General features: G+C 42.0%; 1 protein-coding gene across 1 annotated transcript in view; it reads right to left on the minus strand.

Annotated features, from left to right (window-relative positions):
• WDR49 (WD repeat domain 49) overlaps window positions 1-20978 on the minus strand; it is a 109150-nt gene that overhangs the window by 8569 nt on the left and 79603 nt on the right. The window contains exons 12-15 of the mRNA XM_075200567.1: window positions 19919-20077; window positions 16286-16473; window positions 11469-11666; window positions 10141-10313 (exon numbers count right to left, since the gene is read on the minus strand). Coding sequence (XP_075056668.1) covers window positions 10141-10313; window positions 11469-11666; window positions 16286-16473; window positions 19919-20077 — 718 coding nt within the window. The remainder of the gene's footprint in view (window positions 1-10140; window positions 10314-11468; window positions 11667-16285; window positions 16474-19918; window positions 20078-20978) is intronic.

Consider the following 20978-nt stretch of genomic DNA (forward strand, 5'->3'; position numbering starts at 1 on the left):
GCAGACATGAAAACAAAGGGTATGGAGGACCCTGCTCATTAAAGAGCTTAAATTCTAAGTGGAAGAGAGCACAGCTGAAACAAGAGGAGTGAGTGTGACCGTGAGGGTGTATTAGTGTGAATAGTATCATCAGGGATAAGGTACGCTTTAAAAAGAGATGAGTTTTTAGAGAACGTCTAAAGATTTGAAGGCTGTGGAAATTCCTGATTGAGCGTGGTAGGGAATTCCATAAATTGGGAGAGGTCTTGTAGGTGGAAGTGAGAGATGGCTACCAGAGACGAGACAAGGCGCAGGTCAGAGGTAGGTCTGAGAGGGTGCGAGGGAGAGTATTTTGATAAATATGTAGCTGTGTCACGGGCACTAGGAGTCTTTACCCAGGGATCACCAGATGGTAGGCTTACCAGAGCAATGTAGATGGTAATCGAATACTCTGGTAGCTAGGTGATCACGGAACATGAAATGATGGCCGATGAGATGCTCAGGAAAGTCTATGACTATCAACACTGGTAATAATGAGGTAATAATACACAAGGAACTGTATGGACAAGGACACGTGAAGATAGTCGGTGGTCTGCGATAGCAAGTTGTACCACTGCTATAGGGAGGAGGAATGTCCAACAGAAACAAGGAGGTGATGAGAGTCAGCGGTCTGCGGGTAGCAAGTTGTACCGCTGTCTGAGTGAAGGAATGGAATCCAAGTGGAGGTATCCGGGTAGTCAGTGGTCTGCGGCAGCAAGTTGTACCACTGCTATGTGAGAGGATGATGGAACAGGTGATACCGGAAACAGGGATCAGTGGTCTGACATCAGCAAGTTGTACCACTGAATATATATATAAGGAGGTGCACAGGGGAAGACTGCAACACAGGATATACACAGGCACCTTATACACGATCCACAGTAATATGCACAATATAGATATACATATAGATATAAATGACTGAGCAGGTCTGCAATCTAGAAAGTCTCTTGAAGTAGTCCAGCACAATTATAACACAGTCAATGATGGCAATAGGCTCAGCGGATAGCAGACTCCAGAGAGAACCAAACACAGTCCAGCAAGATATGCAATACACAGCACAGTCAATGAGAAGTATGCATACCGTGGTTCAGCAGTAGCAGTCAGATGGGATAGCAGCGGTACCTGAGCGGCGGGAGGCCGCCTGGATAGGAAGTCCCTGGATAGGTGAGGCAGCGGTCTAGCAGGTGCAGCGCACAGGTGAGTAGACCAACAGGGACACGAATTCACAGGAGTCAGCGACACGTGGAACTGGACTCATAAGAGACCCAGGAGAATGGAGATGATCCAGCAGAGGGTAGTAGATGAGATACAAATCAAATGCTGACAGGAGGGTAGAGACCAGTGGAACACGTGAAGGCGTGGAGAGTGGATCAGCAGGAGATGGAGGATAGCGCTGACCACAGCAGCAGGACTCAGCGGCACACGGAGGTAACCAGTAGCAACCACAGGAACCAACAGCGATGGGAAACAGGAGTGCAACGCAGGGCAGGAGCTGTTGATCACGAAGTGTAGCAGATGGTAATGAAAGCGGCAGGCTCGAGGAAGTCACAGCAAAGATGAGATGAGACTGTAGTGCACGGAGGCAGCGGATAGTAATCAGCTGGCAGTCACGATGTTGAACACAGGCGAGTTGAAAGCAGGAGACTGTAGTGCACGGAGGCAGCGGATAGTATTCAGCTGGCAGTCACGATGATGAACACAGGCGAGCTGCAAGCAGGAGACTGTAGTGCACGGAGGCAGCGGATAGGAATCAGCAAACAAACTTGATGAGAAGCAGGTGAGTGAAGTAAAAGCTGGAGTGCACGGAGGCAACGGATAGCAATGAGCAAACAGTCACATAGATGTAAAATAACGTAGAAGTGGTTTAGAAGACTGTAGTGCACGGAGGCAGCGGATAGGAATCAGCAAACAGTCATGATGATACAGTTGATGGTAGAAGTGATATGGAACCACAGTAGTAGAAGTGGTTTGGAAACCACAGGAATCAGCAGCGCTGAATACACGAGTAATACAGGAACACCTTCAGAGACTCATGAGGAATGAGACTCCAAGATCAGGCAACGTGGTGTTGACCACAGGTGCTTAATATAGGGAGTGTTGCCTGATCTGCCAATTGAGTTAAAGGGGTATACACTGAAGTATAGAAAAGGGCTGCGCATGCGCAGACCCTCAGGATGGTGGACGGCCACGGTTCCTAAATGTCCGGGAAGAGGCACTCACGGTCCGGTGAGTGACAGTACCCCCCCTTTTAAAGGTGGGCACAGAACGCCTGGAACCGGGCTTGTCCGGATTTTTGGAGTAAAACTTCTTCAAAAGGGCAGGAGCATTAAGATCTTCAGCTTTGATCCAAGAGCGCTCCTCAGGACCAAAGCCCTTCCAATGAACGAGGAAGTGGAGGACTCCTCGCGAAATTTTTGCATCTAGTACCTCGGTAATCTCAAAATCCTCCTCCTGATGAACTTGAACTGGCTGCGGAGCTGAGGGAGGAGTTGAGAAACGGTTGATAATAAGAGGTTTGAGCAAGGATACATGGAAGGCATTAGAAATCCGAAGACTCTTAGGAAGAAGGAGTTTCACACATACTGGATTGATAACTTGAATGATCCTATATGGACCAATAAAACGAGGGGCGAATTTCATGGATGGAACCTTCAAACGAATATTTTTTGTGGATAACCAGACACGATCTCCAATTTTTAGTGGTGGAATAGCCCGCCTCTTTTTATCAGCGAAAGATTTATATTTGACAGATGTCTTCTTTAAACAGGTTCTGACCTGAGACCAGATATTTTTAAAAGTCTGACAAACAGTTTCCACCGCAGGAACTTGGGTGGGCGGGAGGGCAGGAAATTCCGGAAAAGACGGATGGTGACCGTAGACCACGAAAAATGGAGTTTTGGATGATGACTCATGGTACATGTTGTTATGGGCGAACTCAGCCCAAGGGAGTAACTCTACCCAGTTGTCTTGATTGGCTGATGAAAATATCCTTATAAAAGTCTCAAGATCTTGATTGACACGTTCGGTTTGTCCATTGGATTGCGGATGGTAAGAAGATGAGAGTGCTAATCGTATGCCCAAGGTTTTACAAAGGGCTCGCCAGAATCTGGACACGAATTGTACTCCTCTATCAGACACAATCTCAGATGGACATCCATGGATACGGAAGATCTCTTTAATGAAATGTTCAGCCAGAATAGACGAGGAAGGCAAACCAGACAGAGGGATGAAATGAGCCATCTTCGAAAATCTGTCCACTACCACCCAAATAGTGTTATGGTTCTTACTAGGTGGTAAGTCAGTAACGAAATCCATACTAATATGGGTCCATGGTTTGGACGGAATGGGTAGTGGTCGCAGCAACCCTGCTGGGGTTCTGCGAGAGGATTTGAATTGCGAACATAATTCACAGGAAGCAATGAACTCTTTGACGTCTCTCCTCATTGAAGGCCACCAGTAACTTCGAGAGAGGATCTCAAAAGTCTTGTGTTCACCGGCGTGTCCAGAAAAGCGAGAGGCATGGAACCACGAAAGGATTTTCCTCCTTAGTATAGGAGGCACAAGGGTCTTCCCAAATGGTAGCGTTCTGGTGGATGAAGCAGCCAGTGAGATACATTTGGGGTCTAGAATGGTATGGTTGGAAACCTCTTCTATATCAGAGGACGTAACAAAGGCTCTAGATAAGGCATCAGCTTTTTTGTTCTTGGCAGCTGGTTTGAAGGTAATTATTAATTCAAAACGGGAAAAGAAAAGAGACCATCTTGCTTGACGAGGGTTCAAGCATTGGGCAGACTGGAGATATGACAAGTTCTTATGATCCGTGAAGATCGTCACCGGATGGCGAGCTCCCTCCAACAAGTATCTCCATTCCTCTAGTGCGACTTTGATAGCCAGTAATTCCTTGTCCCCGATGGTATAATTTTTCTCTGCGGGTAGGAGACCCCGAGAATAGAAGGCACAAGGGTGGAATTTTTGCTGTTCCGAGCGTTGGGAGAGAATAGCTCCTAAGCCCACATTAGAGGCATCTACTTCTAGGAAGAAGGGGAGTGTCACATCAGGCTGTCGAAGGATTGGAGCCGAAGAGAAGGACTCTTTTAATGTTTTAAAGGCTTGAATAGCCTCAGTTGACCATTGCTTAGGATTAGCCCCTTTTCGAGTCAGGGCCACAATAGGAGATGCAATGGAAGAAAAGTCTTGAATGAAGCGTCTATAGTAATTGGCAAAACCTAAAAAACGCTGGATCGCACGAAGAGTAGTTGGCTGGGGCCAATGTAGTACAGCATTTACTTTGTCAGGATCCATCTTCAGGCCAACTCCGGAAACTATATACCCCAAGAATGGAATCTGGGGTAATTCGAATGAACATTTTTCTAATTTACAGAACAATGAATTTTTCCGTAGCCTGGAGAGGACTTCTGCCACATGTTGGTGGTGAGAGGGCAGGTCCTGTGAAAAAATCAATATGTCGTCCAGGTAGACGACGACACATACATATAATAAGTCCCGAAAAATCTCATTGATGAAGCCCTGAAAAACAGCGGGGGCATTACATAGCCCGAAAGGCATTACCAGATATTCGTAATGCCCGTCTCTGGTGTTAAACGCTGTCTTCCATTCGTCACCGGAACGAATTCTGATTAAATTGTAGGCACCACGAAGATCCAACTTAGTAAAAATACGGGCTCCCTTGATGCGGTCAAATAGCTCAGTGATCAACGGAATGGGATACCGATTCTTGATAGTAATGGCATTGAGTCCACGAAAATCTATACAAGGGCGTAATGATCCATCCTTCTTTTTGACAAAGAAGAACCCAGCTCCAGCGGGCGAGGTGGAAGGTCGAATGAACCCACGCTGGAGGTTCTCCCGTATATATTCAGATGTAGCTTGAGTTTCAGGTAACGAGAGTGGATAGACCCGGCCCCTGGGAGGAGTCTTGCCAGGAAGAAGGTCAATCGGACAATCCCAAGAACGATGAGGAGGAAGACGTTCAGACTGAGCTTTATCAAAAACATCGGTAAATGAAGCATATTGAGGAGGGAGTCCTGGTGAAATAGCTGAGATGGAAGCTTGCTGTACCTTGAGAGGAATGACTTGGGAAAGGCAATGATGGTGACATTCAGACCCCCAAGACGTGACTTGAGGGGTGCGCCAGTCAATCTGGGGAGAGTGACACTGAAGCCATGGAAGGCCTAGGACAATCGGACTTGTCGTAACAGGAAGAATTAAAAACGATATCTCTTCATGATGCAGAGCACCAATCTGAAGGGTTACTGGAGACGTACTCTGGGTGATGAGACCGTTGATAAGACGTGATCCATCGATAGCCGTCACAGTAATGGGAGTTTTTAAGGTAATCACTGGTAGAGACCATTGATTTACTAACGATTTGGAAATAAAATTTCCTGCTGCTCCGGAATCAATCAATGCCTGTGACTCAAAGATTTTGGTAGCAAAGGAAATAGTCACATCAAAAGCGCAGACTTTAGATTTCATAGACGATGGAGAGGACTCCAGGGACCCTAACTTTACCTCTCCAGAACTAGTTAGGGCCTGGCATTTCCCGATCTCTTAGGGCAGGAGCTGAGAACATGAGTGGAATCAGCACAATAGATACAGAGTCTATTCTTGACTCTTCGTTTCCTCTCCTCAGAAGATAACTTGGAACGTCCTATCTCCATGGGAATCACAGCGGGTGACACTGGACGAAATTGAGGGTTAGAGCGAAGAGGTGCTTTAGCAGAAGTCGTTTTCTCAGCCTCTCTTTCACGAAATCTCATATCAACACGATGGCATAGAGAGATCAAATCTTCAAGTGACGAAGGAAGCTCTTGGGTAGTCAGTGCATCTTTAATTTTATCGGAAAGCCCCTGCCAGAAGGCGGCAACTAGGGCTTCAGTGTTCCACTGAAGTTCAGAGGCTAAGATCCTAAATTGAATGACGTACTGGCCTACAGTATGAGATCCTTGTCGCAGACGGAGGATGCTGGAAGCAGCGGAGGTCACACGACCTGGTTCATCGAACACACTTCGGAATGTAGAAATGAATTTGGCACTATCTTGTAATATTGGATCGTTCCTCTCCCACAGAGGGGAGGCCCAAGCCAGGGCTTGTCCTGAAAACAAAGAGATAAGATAGGCCACTCTGGAACGATGGGTAGAAAAATTTTGAGGTTGGAGCTCAAAATGGACTGAACATTGGTTAAGGAAACCCCTACAAGTTTTGGGGTCTCCATCGTACTTTGACGGAGTAGGCAGGTGAAGCGTGGAAGCTGTAGACACCTGGGATGGCAATAGGGAAACGGAGGAAAGCACAGGAGCTTCAGTAGTAGCTGTCACAGTCTGTCCAGATGTTCCTTGGGAGGTTAATGACTGATAACACTGAAGTAGCAGCTGTTGGCGGGCATCCTGTTGCTCCACACGGCTAACCAGATGTTGCAGCATCTCTTTGGCGGTAGGTTCCACATCTGGGTCTGTCATGGCCTGATCTTACTGTCACGGGCACTAGGAGTCTTTACCCAGGGATCACCAGATGGTAGGCTTACCAGAGCAATGTAGATGGTAATCGAATACTCTGGTAGCTAGGTGATCACGGAACATGAAATGATGGCCGATGAGATGCTCAGGAAAGTCTATGACTATCAACACTGGTAATAATGAGGTAATAATACACAAGGAACTGTATGGACAAGGACACGTGAAGTTAGTCGGTGGTCTGCGATAGCAAGTTGTACCACTGCTATAGGGAGGAGGAATGTCCAACAGAAACAAGGAGGTGATGAGAGTCAGCGGTCTGCGGGTAGCAAGTTGTACCGCTGTCTGAGTGAAGGAATGGAATCCAAGTGGAGGTATCCGGGTAGTCAGTGGTCTGCGGCAGCAAGTTGTACCACTGCTATGTGAGAGGATGATGGAACAGGTGATACCGGAAACAGGGATCAGTGGTCTGACATCAGCAAGTTGTACCACTGAATATATATATAAGGAGGTGCACAGGGGAAGACTGCAACACAGGATATACACAGGCACCTTATACACGATCCACAGTAATATGCACAATATAGATATACATATAGATATAAATGACTGAGCAGGTCTGCAATCTAGAAAGTCTCTTGAAGTAGTCCAGCACAATTATAACACAGTCAATGATGGCAATAGGCTCAGCGGATAGCAGACTCCAGAGAGAACCAAACACAGTCCAGCAAGATATGCAATACACAGCACAGTCAATGAGAAGTATGCATACCGTGGTTCAGCAGTAGCAGTCAGATGGGATAGCAGCGGTACCTGAGCGGCGGGAGGCCGCCTGGATAGGAAGTCCCTGGATAGGTGAGGCAGCGGTCTAGCAGGTGCAGCGCACAGGTGAGTAGACCAACAGGGACACGAATTCACAGGAGTCAGCGACACGTGGAACTGGACTCATAAGAGACCCAGGAGAATGGAGATGATCCAGCAGAGGGTAGTAGATGAGATACAAATCAAATGCTGACAGGAGGGTAGAGACCAGTGGAACACGTGAAGGCGTGGAGAGTGGATCAGCAGGAGATGGAGGATAGCGCTGACCACAGCAGCAGGACTCAGCGGCACACGGAGGTAACCAGTAGCAACCACAGGAACCAACAGCGATGGGAAACAGGAGTGCAACGCAGGGCAGGAGCTGTTGATCACGAAGTGTAGCAGATGGTAATGAAAGCGGCAGGCTCGAGGAAGTCACAGCAAAGATGAGATGAGACTGTAGTGCACGGAGGCAGCGGATAGTAATCAGCTGGCAGTCACGATGTTGAACACAGGCGAGTTGAAAGCAGGAGACTGTAGTGCACGGAGGCAGCGGATAGTATTCAGCTGGCAGTCACGATGATGAACACAGGCGAGCTGCAAGCAGGAGACTGTAGTGCACGGAGGCAGCGGATAGGAATCAGCAAACAAACTTGATGAGAAGCAGGTGAGTGAAGTAAAAGCTGGAGTGCACGGAGGCAAAATAACGTAGAAGTGGTTTAGAAGACTGTAGTGCACGGAGGCAGCGGATAGGAATCAGCAAACAGTCATGATGATACAGTTGATGGTAGAAGTGGTATGGAACCACAGTAGTAGAAGTGGTTTGGAAACCACAGGAATCAGCAGCGCTGAATACACGAGTAATACAGGAACACCTTCAGAGACTCATGAGGAATGAGACTCCAAGATCAGGCAACGTGGTGTTGACCACAGGTGCTTAATATAGGGAGTGTTGCCTGATCTGCCAATTGAGTTAAAGGGGTATACACTGAAGTATAGAAAAGGGCTGCGCATGCGCAGACCCTCAGGATGGTGGACGGCCACGGTTCCTAAATGTCCGGGAAGAGGCACTCACGGTCCGGTGAGTGACAAGCTGGACAACTAATATCTGTTAGCTGGACTGTACAGGTAGTAATCCTTACCCCTATGCCAAGATTAAGGGGTTGAATAGCTGCAGCACCACTCAGACTGTTTATTTAGGGAAGAGTATTAGATTAGGATTAGGGATATGGTCATGGTTGGAAGTTATAACAAACATTTTGGTACTTTTTTGGGTATAAGTGTAAGGGTACGACTACAAACAAGTTTTGTACAGCAGAAGGATTAATTGCAGGTAGACATTACTGGAGATATAGTAGAAACAAAATAGAGCTGAAAATATACATGTTAAATAAATACTGATTAATTTTATTTGCACTGCTATTTTCAGCAGAATGGTAATTTTCTTTCACACTCGTATCCACAGCTGTACAAGTCATGCTATAATATCTAATCTCAGGTTAATACACTGAAGTTGATCAAATTTAGCATGCTACTATTTGTGTTAATTATCATATACCTGTCTGGTGTATGATAATTAGCACAAAAATGGCAATCTTACTCAAAGTTGTTGACTGTAACAGCTGAATGAGTACATCTTTAATGTGCATAATTATCCCTGGGGGCGCAAATGTTAATTTAAAGGTATTACATTGACACAGCACACATGACATTATAAAACGTGTTATCTTCAAGGCACATGGCGCACTATGAAATGTCATATCAGATTACTTATTACAGTGTTCATGTTTACAGGAAAATGTCATTTTTTTAACATGTCAGATTAATCAATTCTAACTCATGGAGCAAATTAAGTTCCCTCAAATAAGGTCTAGAAAGTGCCTAAACACTGTGGGCTCATTTAGAGTTGGAGGCATTTGGGCCCCCAACGTACAAAAGACACACATAAGGAAAAGAGAATTTGTGTGCATATGTATAGTTAGATGCAGCTCAAGATGCATCCATCTCAAACACAATAACATTTGCGTCAAGCTTACAAGTGTGCATGCACCCCATGAAAGAAGTTGTAAATACTAAAGTCGTATTACCCTACTTTTACGCAATGTAATAATAAAAAAGTCACATATACACAAAATAGAATAGTGCCATGACAGTGTTATCAATAACTGAAAGTCAGAAACTATAAAAATCAATATACAAATTAAATTAAACACAAACATCTGTTTTTCTGCTAAAAATCAAATGGGAATATTCTTTCCTACAGTAGTCCAAGTGGAAATGACAAACAAGCAATGCATCTAGATGGCCATGACTTCATATAATATAGACGAGGTGATACAGTATGAAGTACTATTAGCTGGGGAGGTCAATCTGCCATCAGCCAATCAAAAACAGCCCATCATCACTTCGTATCCGTGCACCATCCGTCCAGTACCTTTAAGAGATACAGCTCCCAAGAAGAGAATATAGTGATGCCTCCAAGTCTATTTATGTCACAATTATGTTAACGTGCCCTTATTGTACTCGCCCTATTATCGTTCTCTTCTCCAGGAGATGCAAGTCAACAATATGTAAGAATACATATACATATAGGGAGAGATTTTTGGTGTGTATACATATTACGTAAATATCTATCATACGCAAAACAACAGACATGCGCTAACTCTGAAAGAGCCCTTTACACGGTACACTAACACGGTTTACATAGGCATGGCTTCTTTGTATTCGCACTTGACAGATGGAAGCAAGCAGTTATGCAAAAAACATGTCATGACCTACATTAACGTTGCTGTGTAAACTAATTACATTTTCAATAAATGTAAAAAAAAAAGAAGTTGTTACTTACTTAAAGGGCAAGTCCTCTTTATCCTCAGTTAGCAGATTTAGAAAATGAGTTTCAGATTGTACTGCTGTGTCTCTATGGGGGGAGGCCAAGGCCTTTGTTGTTTCCTCTATACTTTCTAATTCATTATCAGCTATAAGGACTAGAGGGCATTTCTCAATCCTCCAGTGCTCTTCCTAAACAACAGTAAGCATGTATAAATTAAATAAAGGAAACCTTTACCATGTTTGTATTGATTGGATTTAAACAAGGATCACTAACAATTCTTCAACTGAAGGGTCAACAACTAACTGAGTTTTCTGCTTCTATCACATCAATGATATGGATGCTTACTGAGAGGTGGAGATGGCTGATGTGATTAAAAATGATTGAGAATTACTGTGTACACAAGCATAGAGAGTGACCCATTCATGTTAATATTTATTCTTACGTGACATTTAATATATAATGTTACAAATATGAAAACTTTATTCATAATATAAACGTTATATGAGAGCATTCTTAATTCATGCCTTATAGAAGACGTAAAGTTTCTTGCCGTCAATGATATGTAAAAAACGCCTCAAGTATCCATGGTGGGCAGCACAGTGGCTCTGGGGTTAACACTTCTGCCACACAGCGCTGGTCATGAGTTTAATTTACACACAGAGCCTTAATCTGTGTGGAGTTTGTATGTTCTCCCTGTGCTTGCGCAGGTTTCCTCCCACACTCCAAAAACATCCTGGTAGATTAATTGGCTGCTAACAATGGCTCATAAATGTCTCAGTTTTTATAGCAGATTCCATTCCTAACCCTACATCCCCAATTGTACTGCATACAGAACTTTTTCTGATTCACATTTTTTTTTTACTGCTGCCCCATGTCATCCGTACCAACATAGGGATCAAAGATTACTATACCAGCTGCATTGTCATGGCCTCTGTGTTCTGTGAGGTGAGGATGTTTTACAAAGTGCTCATCTGAACAAGCCTTAAATGTAAAAAAAACATGCACAGGAAAGAAGGAGCCGTTTATAGGCCTCTATCCATGGCTGATAAAATTTTCAATCTCCAATGAAAGCTTCCATTTAAATGATGCATTAGTGCAAAATTCACAAAGTTGTAACGTAAGAGACAAGACTAATTGCAAATAGTTGATACTGAATTAGCCTTTATGTCGTTGCATATGTTGCTGGACATAACACTCCTTTGGGGGTTAAATGTTGTTGATGTCATTTGACTAACACATCAGTATTGATCATTTAAAATTGCCAATTTATCATTAGATCAGTAAGTCAAATAAAGGGCATTCAATAGGCTCAATTTTCACAAAAGAGGTCAAGAAGTGCTCACCTGTCCAAATACTCCAACTAGATTCCCAAGTACATCACTGACACATATACTGCAGTCTGCAGATGAGGAAAGGATCAGGAGGCAATGGCTGTGTGCGCATGTTTCTAGGTGTGTGACGCAATCAGTGTGAGGCTGGAATGATGCAACTATGGGAGGGAGTTCGACACTCTTGTTTTCACTGTAATCAACGCAGTACTCCTATAGCACAAAATTTTTTTATAGTAAAACACATACAGCAAACGAAAACTTTTTTCATGTGTCATATGCAGGATTCAGCACAAAAACAAAATACTAAAAGATTTCACTGAACTTTAAATACATTAGGAAAATACTAACTTAACTTGGGGTTTGGATAGTCTAAGGAATATATCTTAACCATAGTTGCCTCCTCTTCTGGAATGTCCAGACTCTGGCAGACTAAGCTCCCGGAAGGAATCCCACTAGAGCGTGAGAGGGGATTTGTCATGATGACGCAAACCGTGTCATCGTATGCTTTGTCCTGCCCACTTCTTGTCATCATACACCTTGCCTTGTCCATACAGCCCTCTTTTTTATCTGGCTTTTACATCTCTTGCAGGGCAGAGATGACCAATAGGTAAGTATGATTGTTAATTGGTTAAAGTTGAATTTTGAAGGATACTTTCTGATAGCTTTGGAGGTTGGAACCTGTACTGAGACTTGGGGGTAAATGTATGAATCTCCGGATTCTTCATCTCCGGCGTGTTCAGCCTCTTCAGCGCTTAAATTTAAAGCGGCGCTGCATTGTAAAGGGAAACTTCCCTTTACAATGCAGCACCGCTTTAAATTTAAGCGCTGAAGAGGCTGAACACGCCGGAGATGAAGAATCCGGAGATTCATACATTTACCCCCTGGGGTTTAATTATTTGTGGTATCGGAGATGTTTGCTAACCAAACTGTAAACAGTGGGCTGGTAGACTGTGGTATCAGAGACGGAACTAGCGAGCTGTAGGGCCCAGTGCAGGGAGTCGGGCCCCATTATCTCCCCCAATGCACTGCACCTGCTGCACCTAATTTAGTTCCGCCACTGGGTGGTACGCCATACCGCCACTTCTCCTACTTTCTGCATTGTAAAACTATCAAATTCCATTCACTTACATTCCCATTCCTCTTTGACCACTGACTGTGAATATTTTCTATTGTATTGCATGCATTGCTTCCTGCTCCCTCTGCTGGTTATCCATCCTTGCCCAGCAGTGTATGATAAAGTTGTCCTTACTGTAACTTGTGAAATCAGGAAGTTACTCAGGGCTCAGATGCCATATTGCTTGTCTGCATAGTAATTCCTACCTGTAACATCCGCCATGTCTTTGCCTTGTGACAGCTTTGCGTGTATGCATAATTAATGTAGCTGTTTACTGATTATATGCTGATTTATGCATTTTGTCAGATTGACATTTCACTTCTTCAAGGTTTCCAAGCTATGTATTCCCTTATAAATGTTCTACTCATCTTTGCATATTTAGAGAATTCATCTTATACTATAGGCATTTAAGTATTGATTTCTATTAGATTCTTCCACAATCTGGTAAAGCCTGATAAAAGGAAGACATTGAGCTGTCTGTCAAACTATATTTGTACAGCGCTACGGAATCAGTGGCGCTATATAAATAAATGATGATGATGATGATGATGATGATTGCATCACATGTAGCGAGGGCTGAAAAATAACAAGAAAACCAGAGCTACAGGCTCCTGGTTGGGCTCAGAAAAAGCCTTCATTCTGCTTTTCTGGGAGGGTGACCCGGCATTACTTGACTCCCCCTCTCCCCCCTCCAGGCTGCACCCAGTACATTGGCGGTAGTTCCAACACGGAACACATGGATGTCTGCCGTGTTCCCCTTGCACCTTGCTTTGCAGGAGTATGCATAGCAAACTGCAGATAGAACTACAATCTGTTGGCATGCCACCGTTCTACATTGGTTGGAGACGAGTCCAATATCTCTATAGAAGGGGCAAGATGATGAATTTTAGTTCACACTGCTCCCTGCTTCTGCACAGCAAGAATACAAGAACCCTATAAGGTGACTTTCCTACAAGGTATGCTACGTAAGCCAAATGTAGGGAGTATAAAATAATGAGGGACATGGGTTTTATTTAACTATAAGGAAAATAAAGATCAGGTAAAATGGCTTTGGCTAGTTGATGGGATGAGGCCTTGGGCACAAAGTACTGTGTCTACAGGCTCAAGTGATTTAAACCAGGACCTGGTAAGAAGTACAAAAGAGTTTGTATACATTTTTTTCTCAGAACATTACTCTGACTCACAAGGTCAGCCATGATTAGAAAATAAAACATCAGTCATTGTAGCGAATGCTTCATAACCCTTCAGACCCCAAACACATTACAGAAAAGATTAAAGAAATTTAGTGCAAGATTACAAAGAACGTGTTTTGAAATGTAATTCACCACATCGGCCATTTAACTTGCTTTACATTGTAAAGTTACGTGTTTTTAATGCAAGTGGAGTGGATGTAAAACGGATGTAAAAAAAATTGTTACACCAAATGAGACAGTAAATATTTGCATCTTTACATGTGTTTAAAGATGCTTTACATGCTGTGTTATGCGTTATTTTGAATGCTTCTTTTTCCATTCCAGTGTGTCTGATGCGCTTCAACATATATACATATCAAATGCAAATTAAACTTACATAAACATGGCTTATATGTATTTTAATATGCAGGAAAACACACATTTCAAACATGTAACCTTACTTTAACTAAAAGTGCCATATTCCCCCTATAATAAGCCCATTAGAATTTGTTGCCAGATTACAATGTTGAGGGACAGCACTTTATTTTATAGGCAAATGTGCTTTCCTATCTGCTGGATGCATATACTGGAGAAAGCCTTTATTGTACAGTCATGGGCAAAAGTTGATAATGACACAAGTATTGGTTTTCACAAAGATTGCTGCTTCAGTGTTTTTAGACCTCTTAGTCAGATGTTGCTATGGTATGTTGAAGTAAAATTACAAGCATTTCATAAGTGTCACAGGCTTTTATTGACAATTACATTAAGTTTATGCAAAGAGTCAATATTTGCAGTGTTGACCCTTCTTTTTAAAGACCTCTGCAATTCGCCCCTGTCATGCTGTCAATCAACTTCTGGGCCACATACTGACTGATGGCCGCCCATTCTTGCTTAATCAATGCTTGGAGTTTGTTAGAATTTGTGGGTTTTTGTTTGTCCATCCTCCTCTTGAGGATTGACCACAAGTTCTCAATGGGATTAAGGTTTGGGAAGTTTCCTGGCTATGGACCCAAAATTTTGATGTTTTGATCCCCAAACCACTTAGTTATCACTTTTGCCTTATGGCAAGGTGCTCTGTCATGCTGGAAAAGGCATTGTTCATCACCAAACTGTTCTTGATGGTTGGGAGAAGTTGCTCTTGGAAGAGGTTTTGGTACCATTCTTTATTCATAGCTGTGTTCTTAGGCAAAATTGTGAGTGAGCCCACTGCCTTGTCTGAGAAGCAACCCCACACATGAATGGTCTCAGGATGCTTTACTGTTGGCATGACACAGGAGCAAGCTCTGCACTGTGGTGCCCTGATCTCGCAGCTGAATCCACTTTAGGAGACAATCCTGGCACTTGCTGGATGTTCTTAGGTGCCCTGAAGCCTTCTTCACAACTATTGAACCTCTCTCCTTGAAGTTCTTGATGATCTGATACATAGTTGACTTAGGTGCAATCTTACTAGCAGCAATATCCTTGCCTGTGAAGTCCTTTTTGTGCAAAGCAATGATGACTGCACGTGTTTCCTTGCAGCTAACCATTGTTAACAGAGGAAGAACAATGATTTCAAGCACTGCCCTCCTTTAAAAGCTTCCAGTCTGTTATTCTAACTCAATCAGCATGAACGTGTCTCCAGCCTTGTCCTCGTTAACACTCTCACCTGCGTTAGCGAGAAAATCACTGACCTGATGTCAGCTGGTCCTTTTGTGGCAGGGCTGAAATGCAGTGGAAATTTTGTTTTTGGGATAAAGTTCATTGTTATGGTAAAGAGGGACTTTAAAATTAATTGCAATTTATCTGATCACTCTTAATGACATTCTGGAGTATATGCAAATTGCCATCATAAAAACTGATGCAGCAGACTTTGTGAAAAATAATATTTGTGTCTTTCTCAAAACTTTTGGCCATGACTGTACTTTGTATGTTCATTTGCATGGACTATTTACAGGCTTGTGTTCTATGACAGAAATGCCAGAAAAACTAAAAATGTCAATTCACACTAATGCCTACTATTACCTTGGATTACTACATTCATTCATTAAAACGTTTCCATTTTTGACACATAACATTCTACTTGTCATAGCCTTGTCTATTTCTTAAAGCAAAGGGACAAAAAGTGCTACATCTTTATATTTCAAGCATTTTTTATACTATTATAGTGTTTATGTGCATTGTGATGCACTTCCACTATGAAATGTGCGTACAAGACAGTGTCAACATCCAAGGTAAAGGGCTGTACACTCTCTACTCCTTGAAGTCCATTACAATATCTTCTGCTATATTAAATCTCATCTGTGAGCAGAATCTGGCGCATTATTGTGGCTATCCCGAATTTTCCCTGGAACCATGGTTTACCTTATATGGAAGCTCATTGCAATATAATTATGCAAAAATGTGTGTGATGTAAAAAAGCACAAATGTGCAAAAATTCAAACAATTAAATAATAACCCGCTTTTTTACCAAACTTCTGTATTTTTGTCTTGTTCATAAATGACATCCAGTATTTGCTTATTCATTTTAGAAAGTTAACTATATCGCGGCAGTGGATTTACATTACCTGTATGTTCCAAACTTTTATGCACCCATCAAGGTCGCCTGTTATCAGATAGTTGTTTGACTCATCAATGGTCATAACTATAAAACTTGCACCTTCATGAGCTACAAACTCTGACATTAACTGGTTTTTAAATATGTTCCAAAATCTAACATAGCCAGATCCTCCGCAAGACACCAGGTTTGCACCTCCTGTAGTGGAAAAGTTACTATTAAGATGTACATAATACTAATATTTTCCATGTTAATCATTTGAATGTCTTAATTATATGATAAAAAACATAGACAGACAGACAGAAATTTGGCCTATGTAATAATTCAAATAGGCACTAAACCGCAGCAACCATAGCAATTAGATATTCCCTCAGATCATTCTAGTCAACGTCACAAAAGCAAATGTGTGGTTGATATAGGCTCTAACACTTTTAAATAAACCTTTTAGAATGAAAATCATTTTATAATCTGATAAATATACTTGAAAATTGCATTGTGTGCATTTTCAGGGTTGCTTATATACTTTGTACAAGAAGTAAAATAAAGTCAAAAAGGAAAAACAATTTATTATATTTGAAATGTCATAGGCATGTTTCTCTTTTCCTTGTCACATCTAAGAACATAGGAATTAGGCAATACACCTTTTCTACAGCTGTACCTTGTGAGTTATAAAGAAGTTTGCTCATGAACTTTTACAAACATTGAGCCTGAGTCATTAAGGAAAGTAAGTAAGAGTAAATATTATCCAGGACAAACCATGTTACAATGCAAGGGGTGCAAATTAGTTTATTACTTTGCACATAACTTAAATACTGGCTGATTTTTCATCTAGCACACAAATATTTGATAGATTTATTTTTACACTGAAATTTAAAGTTGATCTAGGTTATGTAATCCCCCAGCTATAAATCTGTCCCAACATTTTAAATTTAGCTTCCCCTCCAATGCAACATGGTTTTGCCAAGGTGCAAAGTTACTCCTTTGTTATCCTTTGCTCTTCTTAATGACTCAAGCCCATTATTTTTAGAATCCCATTCACATGAATAGAGAGGCATTATATATGCCTTTCTCAAGAATCGAAGCACTTTAGACATGCTCCCAAAAAACTCTGTCTGTATGTAGTGTAAAGGTAAATGATGTATTGATATATAAGTGGATATTGAAGAAGAAAAGTGAAAGACAACTTGGGGAGGAGAGGACTGAAAAAAAAAATAGGCAAACAGAAGTATGCGCTATAAACATGGCTGTGCAACTTACAGCATCTTCCCTTAAAGTTTACCCTCTACCTTAAGAGAGCCAAAGATCTAACACACGGTATGAACTGAAGGGCCTGACTGGTCTAATCAAGGATGCCTTTCATTAGACACCGTGTCAGGTTCTCTCCAGGAAGTGACATTCAAAAATGCAGTAACTGCAGGGTTTCATGGGAAGTACCTTCACTGGTCTACTAGTCTAAGTGATAGTGGGGCGGGGGTTGCAAGCTGCCATCTTCTTTAAATAATAATGATTATTTCAGACCATACTTGCCTACTTTTGAAGGCAGCTGTCCGGGAGGGGGTCCGTCGAAGGGGAGTGGCCACGTGTGGTGCTCCGTTTGGCCCCGACCCTGTCAATCTTATGCAATGTCGGCCAATCGCAGCAGGGGGGGACCCACAATGCAATGTTAAGCCCCGCCCCCTCCCATCTTCAACAACGCAGACAGCTGGATCCGGGATTTTTGCCTGCCCTCTCGGGAGTCCGAGAGAACTCACAAAAACTCGGGAGTCTCCTGGACATTTCAGGAGAGTAGGCAACTATGTTTTAGACATATAAAAGTAAGCTCTTTAGTATGTTTTATTAACCTACTAAAGTAAACGTTTACATAAATGGAAAAGAAAACATACATGACTGAAAAAATCCAAGAAAACAAATGAAATGTGAAAGTGGAAAATAATAAAATAAATATGTTGGAGAAAACAAGACCTGCAGTAGTGTGAAGCGTAGTCTACTTCATCAATTCAGTAAATCAACCAGTGCAGCTTTATAATGTATGTATTTTCCATTATTGCTGCTGATGTTTGTTTTAAAATACAGTAATACTGCACAGTGTGTGTTTTGACATAAACACACATCACTCCAGTGTTTCTTTAAACCTGCCAATTATACACATCTGAAATGAAAGAGGCTCAGCCAGGTCTGTACAAATGAGATTAGGTGATATGTGTGAGGTCATTGTACACTGCTGTGCTCTCTGTTTGAAGCCGCAGTGACTGTAGCTAGTAAAAAAAAAAAAGTCTTCATTATTTCAAATCTATAAGCCAAAATGATCTTGAAAGTACCTCTGACATGTATCAGTGTAATTATTACTGTACTCTTCAAAGTGAACCATTTCAAAGCAAATTAAATTCGAGCCAAGGATTTCATTTATTTATTTATTTATTTTAATAACATGACTTAATCAGGAAATAAAGTCTTGCTTATTAAATAGCAGCCGTATCACTTGGTGATACAAGTTATTCTGCCTATTTGTTATATAACTGTGACTTGCACACCGTTTATGGACAGGGCTTATACGTACAGTACAGTTGCTATGTGGGTTTTGATCTTTATCATATTTATATATAATGTATGTACGTACGTTATTACACTACATATGGAGAATGTAATGCATACTTGCCTACTTTTTGGTCAAAGGGCAAGAGCGAAGGACATGACAACGGGATCCACATCAGCCTGCCCCCTCACCCCTCTGCAGTATAACACAATCGCATCCTGGCAGACCATGAAGCAAATGGCGTTATCAGGAACCACCTGGCGAGTCCTGAGGACTCGAATCACATCGCCAAGGCCCCACTCTCTTTACCAACAGGAGAGGCGGCATACCGGGAGGATGTTAGGCAAGTATGATGTAAGACAATCGGAAGATTAACAATTATTTGTTATTTCACCTCCTTGCATGTACATAGGTTTATGCCAAGATCCCTCTTTTGGGTTGTGATAAGTGTTTGTCTTTGTGCAAACACTTAGCACAACCTCTTTTGTGATTTCAGCCCCCGATGAGGATGCACACACTGCGTAGTGTTACTTTTTGGCCATCCCCTTAATTAAATTAATCTTCCTAATTTTCTACAAAAAACAGTGGTCATTGGAAACTCAATTCATCTTTCGCTTTTGTACATTCAAATGGTTTTTAGTATGTGTAAGCTTTTTTTTTTAAATGCATAGAATTGCTTTCTATATGAATTAAGCCTGGATGGTGCAAAATATGTCCCATTGAAAGTACACGTAAATTGAATTGAGGGGGAGGATCCAAAAGGGGTTTAATTTTGCACCCCTGCTGTCGCCACCATCATAGCCCAACGATAATAAACTTCCCATTCAGACATTAATGCAATTATAGGCCCATCGCCAAAATGCATTTTTGAAGCTTTTTAAAAGACCTTTAGTAAATTATCCCATAAAAATCCTTCATTTACCTTTCCTTTAACAACCAGGAATGACAAATTCATACTTGCTTCTCCTATCAAAGTTTGTATATTATTTTAATTTACACTGGTGCTCTAGAGATGTGAGAAGCATTTTTCAGACAAAACTTCTGCTATAGTCAATATGTACTGTGCAAGCAGAGGAATGTGTAAAAATGAAATCTCTGGAAAGCTTTCACCTGTTGCTGAGATATGTTTTCTTGCCCCAAGGAAAAACAATCTTGTTACAGTATTATTGCTGTCAGAGTCTGTGTTGCAGAAGCCACTAAAGGAGCGTGTATATCTTCCAGAAGATGACAATGAGATGCTTCTTTTTCCAGCACTAGGCAGCTGAGAGTCTGTAACAAAAATCATTTTCAGATTGTCTTGTTTATAAATGATTATCACCTGGTTGTATCCGTGCTAGATACTGAAATACCAATAATTCCTTCACTGCCTACAGGTTCGCTGCGTTCACCTGAAATTAATTTTAAATACACAATCATTTAATTGAAGACTATTATATTTCTTACTATTTTGCATTTATAAGGGCTGCATTTTCTGGAATCAAAAGGTTTGTTTTATTATCTGTAATAGTTCTGTTGGATTTGTATGTGTGTTTGTGTATAGCTATAACGTTACAAATAAATATCATCCAGATGCTAAACAGGTTATGACCGATTTCACTTAAGCCCAGATTTAGGAAAGCTGGATTGCTGGGGGCACATTATTTTAACATCTTTCCAAATTTCTACGTTAATAAACAATGCTTTACTTATGAGGTAACATATATGTATTTAATACAAATGGGACCAGGTGGAGCCTAGGGCCATGATACTCTGTGGAAATGGCATGAGGACTGGTAGAAGTATTGGGAAAGGGAGAAGAAGATCTTGGCCTTGGTATAAATTAGAGTGGAAAGAAGCATTTTAATCTCTGGAATGGCTGTTTTCTGGGTGGTTCACATGACTGCAATTGTTTTTGTTCACATATTATTCATCTCTAAAGTATTGTCACTGGGGTGCCGCGGGCCAGCCATAAAAAAAATAAAGAACTGAAACTTACCAATCCGTGCGGCGCCGGGACCCAGCAACCTCCTCTCTCCCGCAGCTGTCACTGAATATCGACGTCAGTGACAAGCTGCGGGAGAGAGGAGGTTGTTGGTTCCCGGCGCTGCGCGGATTAGTAAGTTTCTGTTCTTTATTTTTTTTATGGCTGGCGCGGGGCAGAGTGAGAGGATCGTGGCAGCAGAGGGGGACA

The sequence above is a fragment of the Mixophyes fleayi genome, chromosome 3, assembly GCF_038048845.1.
Source record: "Mixophyes fleayi isolate aMixFle1 chromosome 3, aMixFle1.hap1, whole genome shotgun sequence".
Classification (NCBI taxonomy): Eukaryota; Metazoa; Chordata; class Amphibia; order Anura; family Limnodynastidae; genus Mixophyes; species Mixophyes fleayi.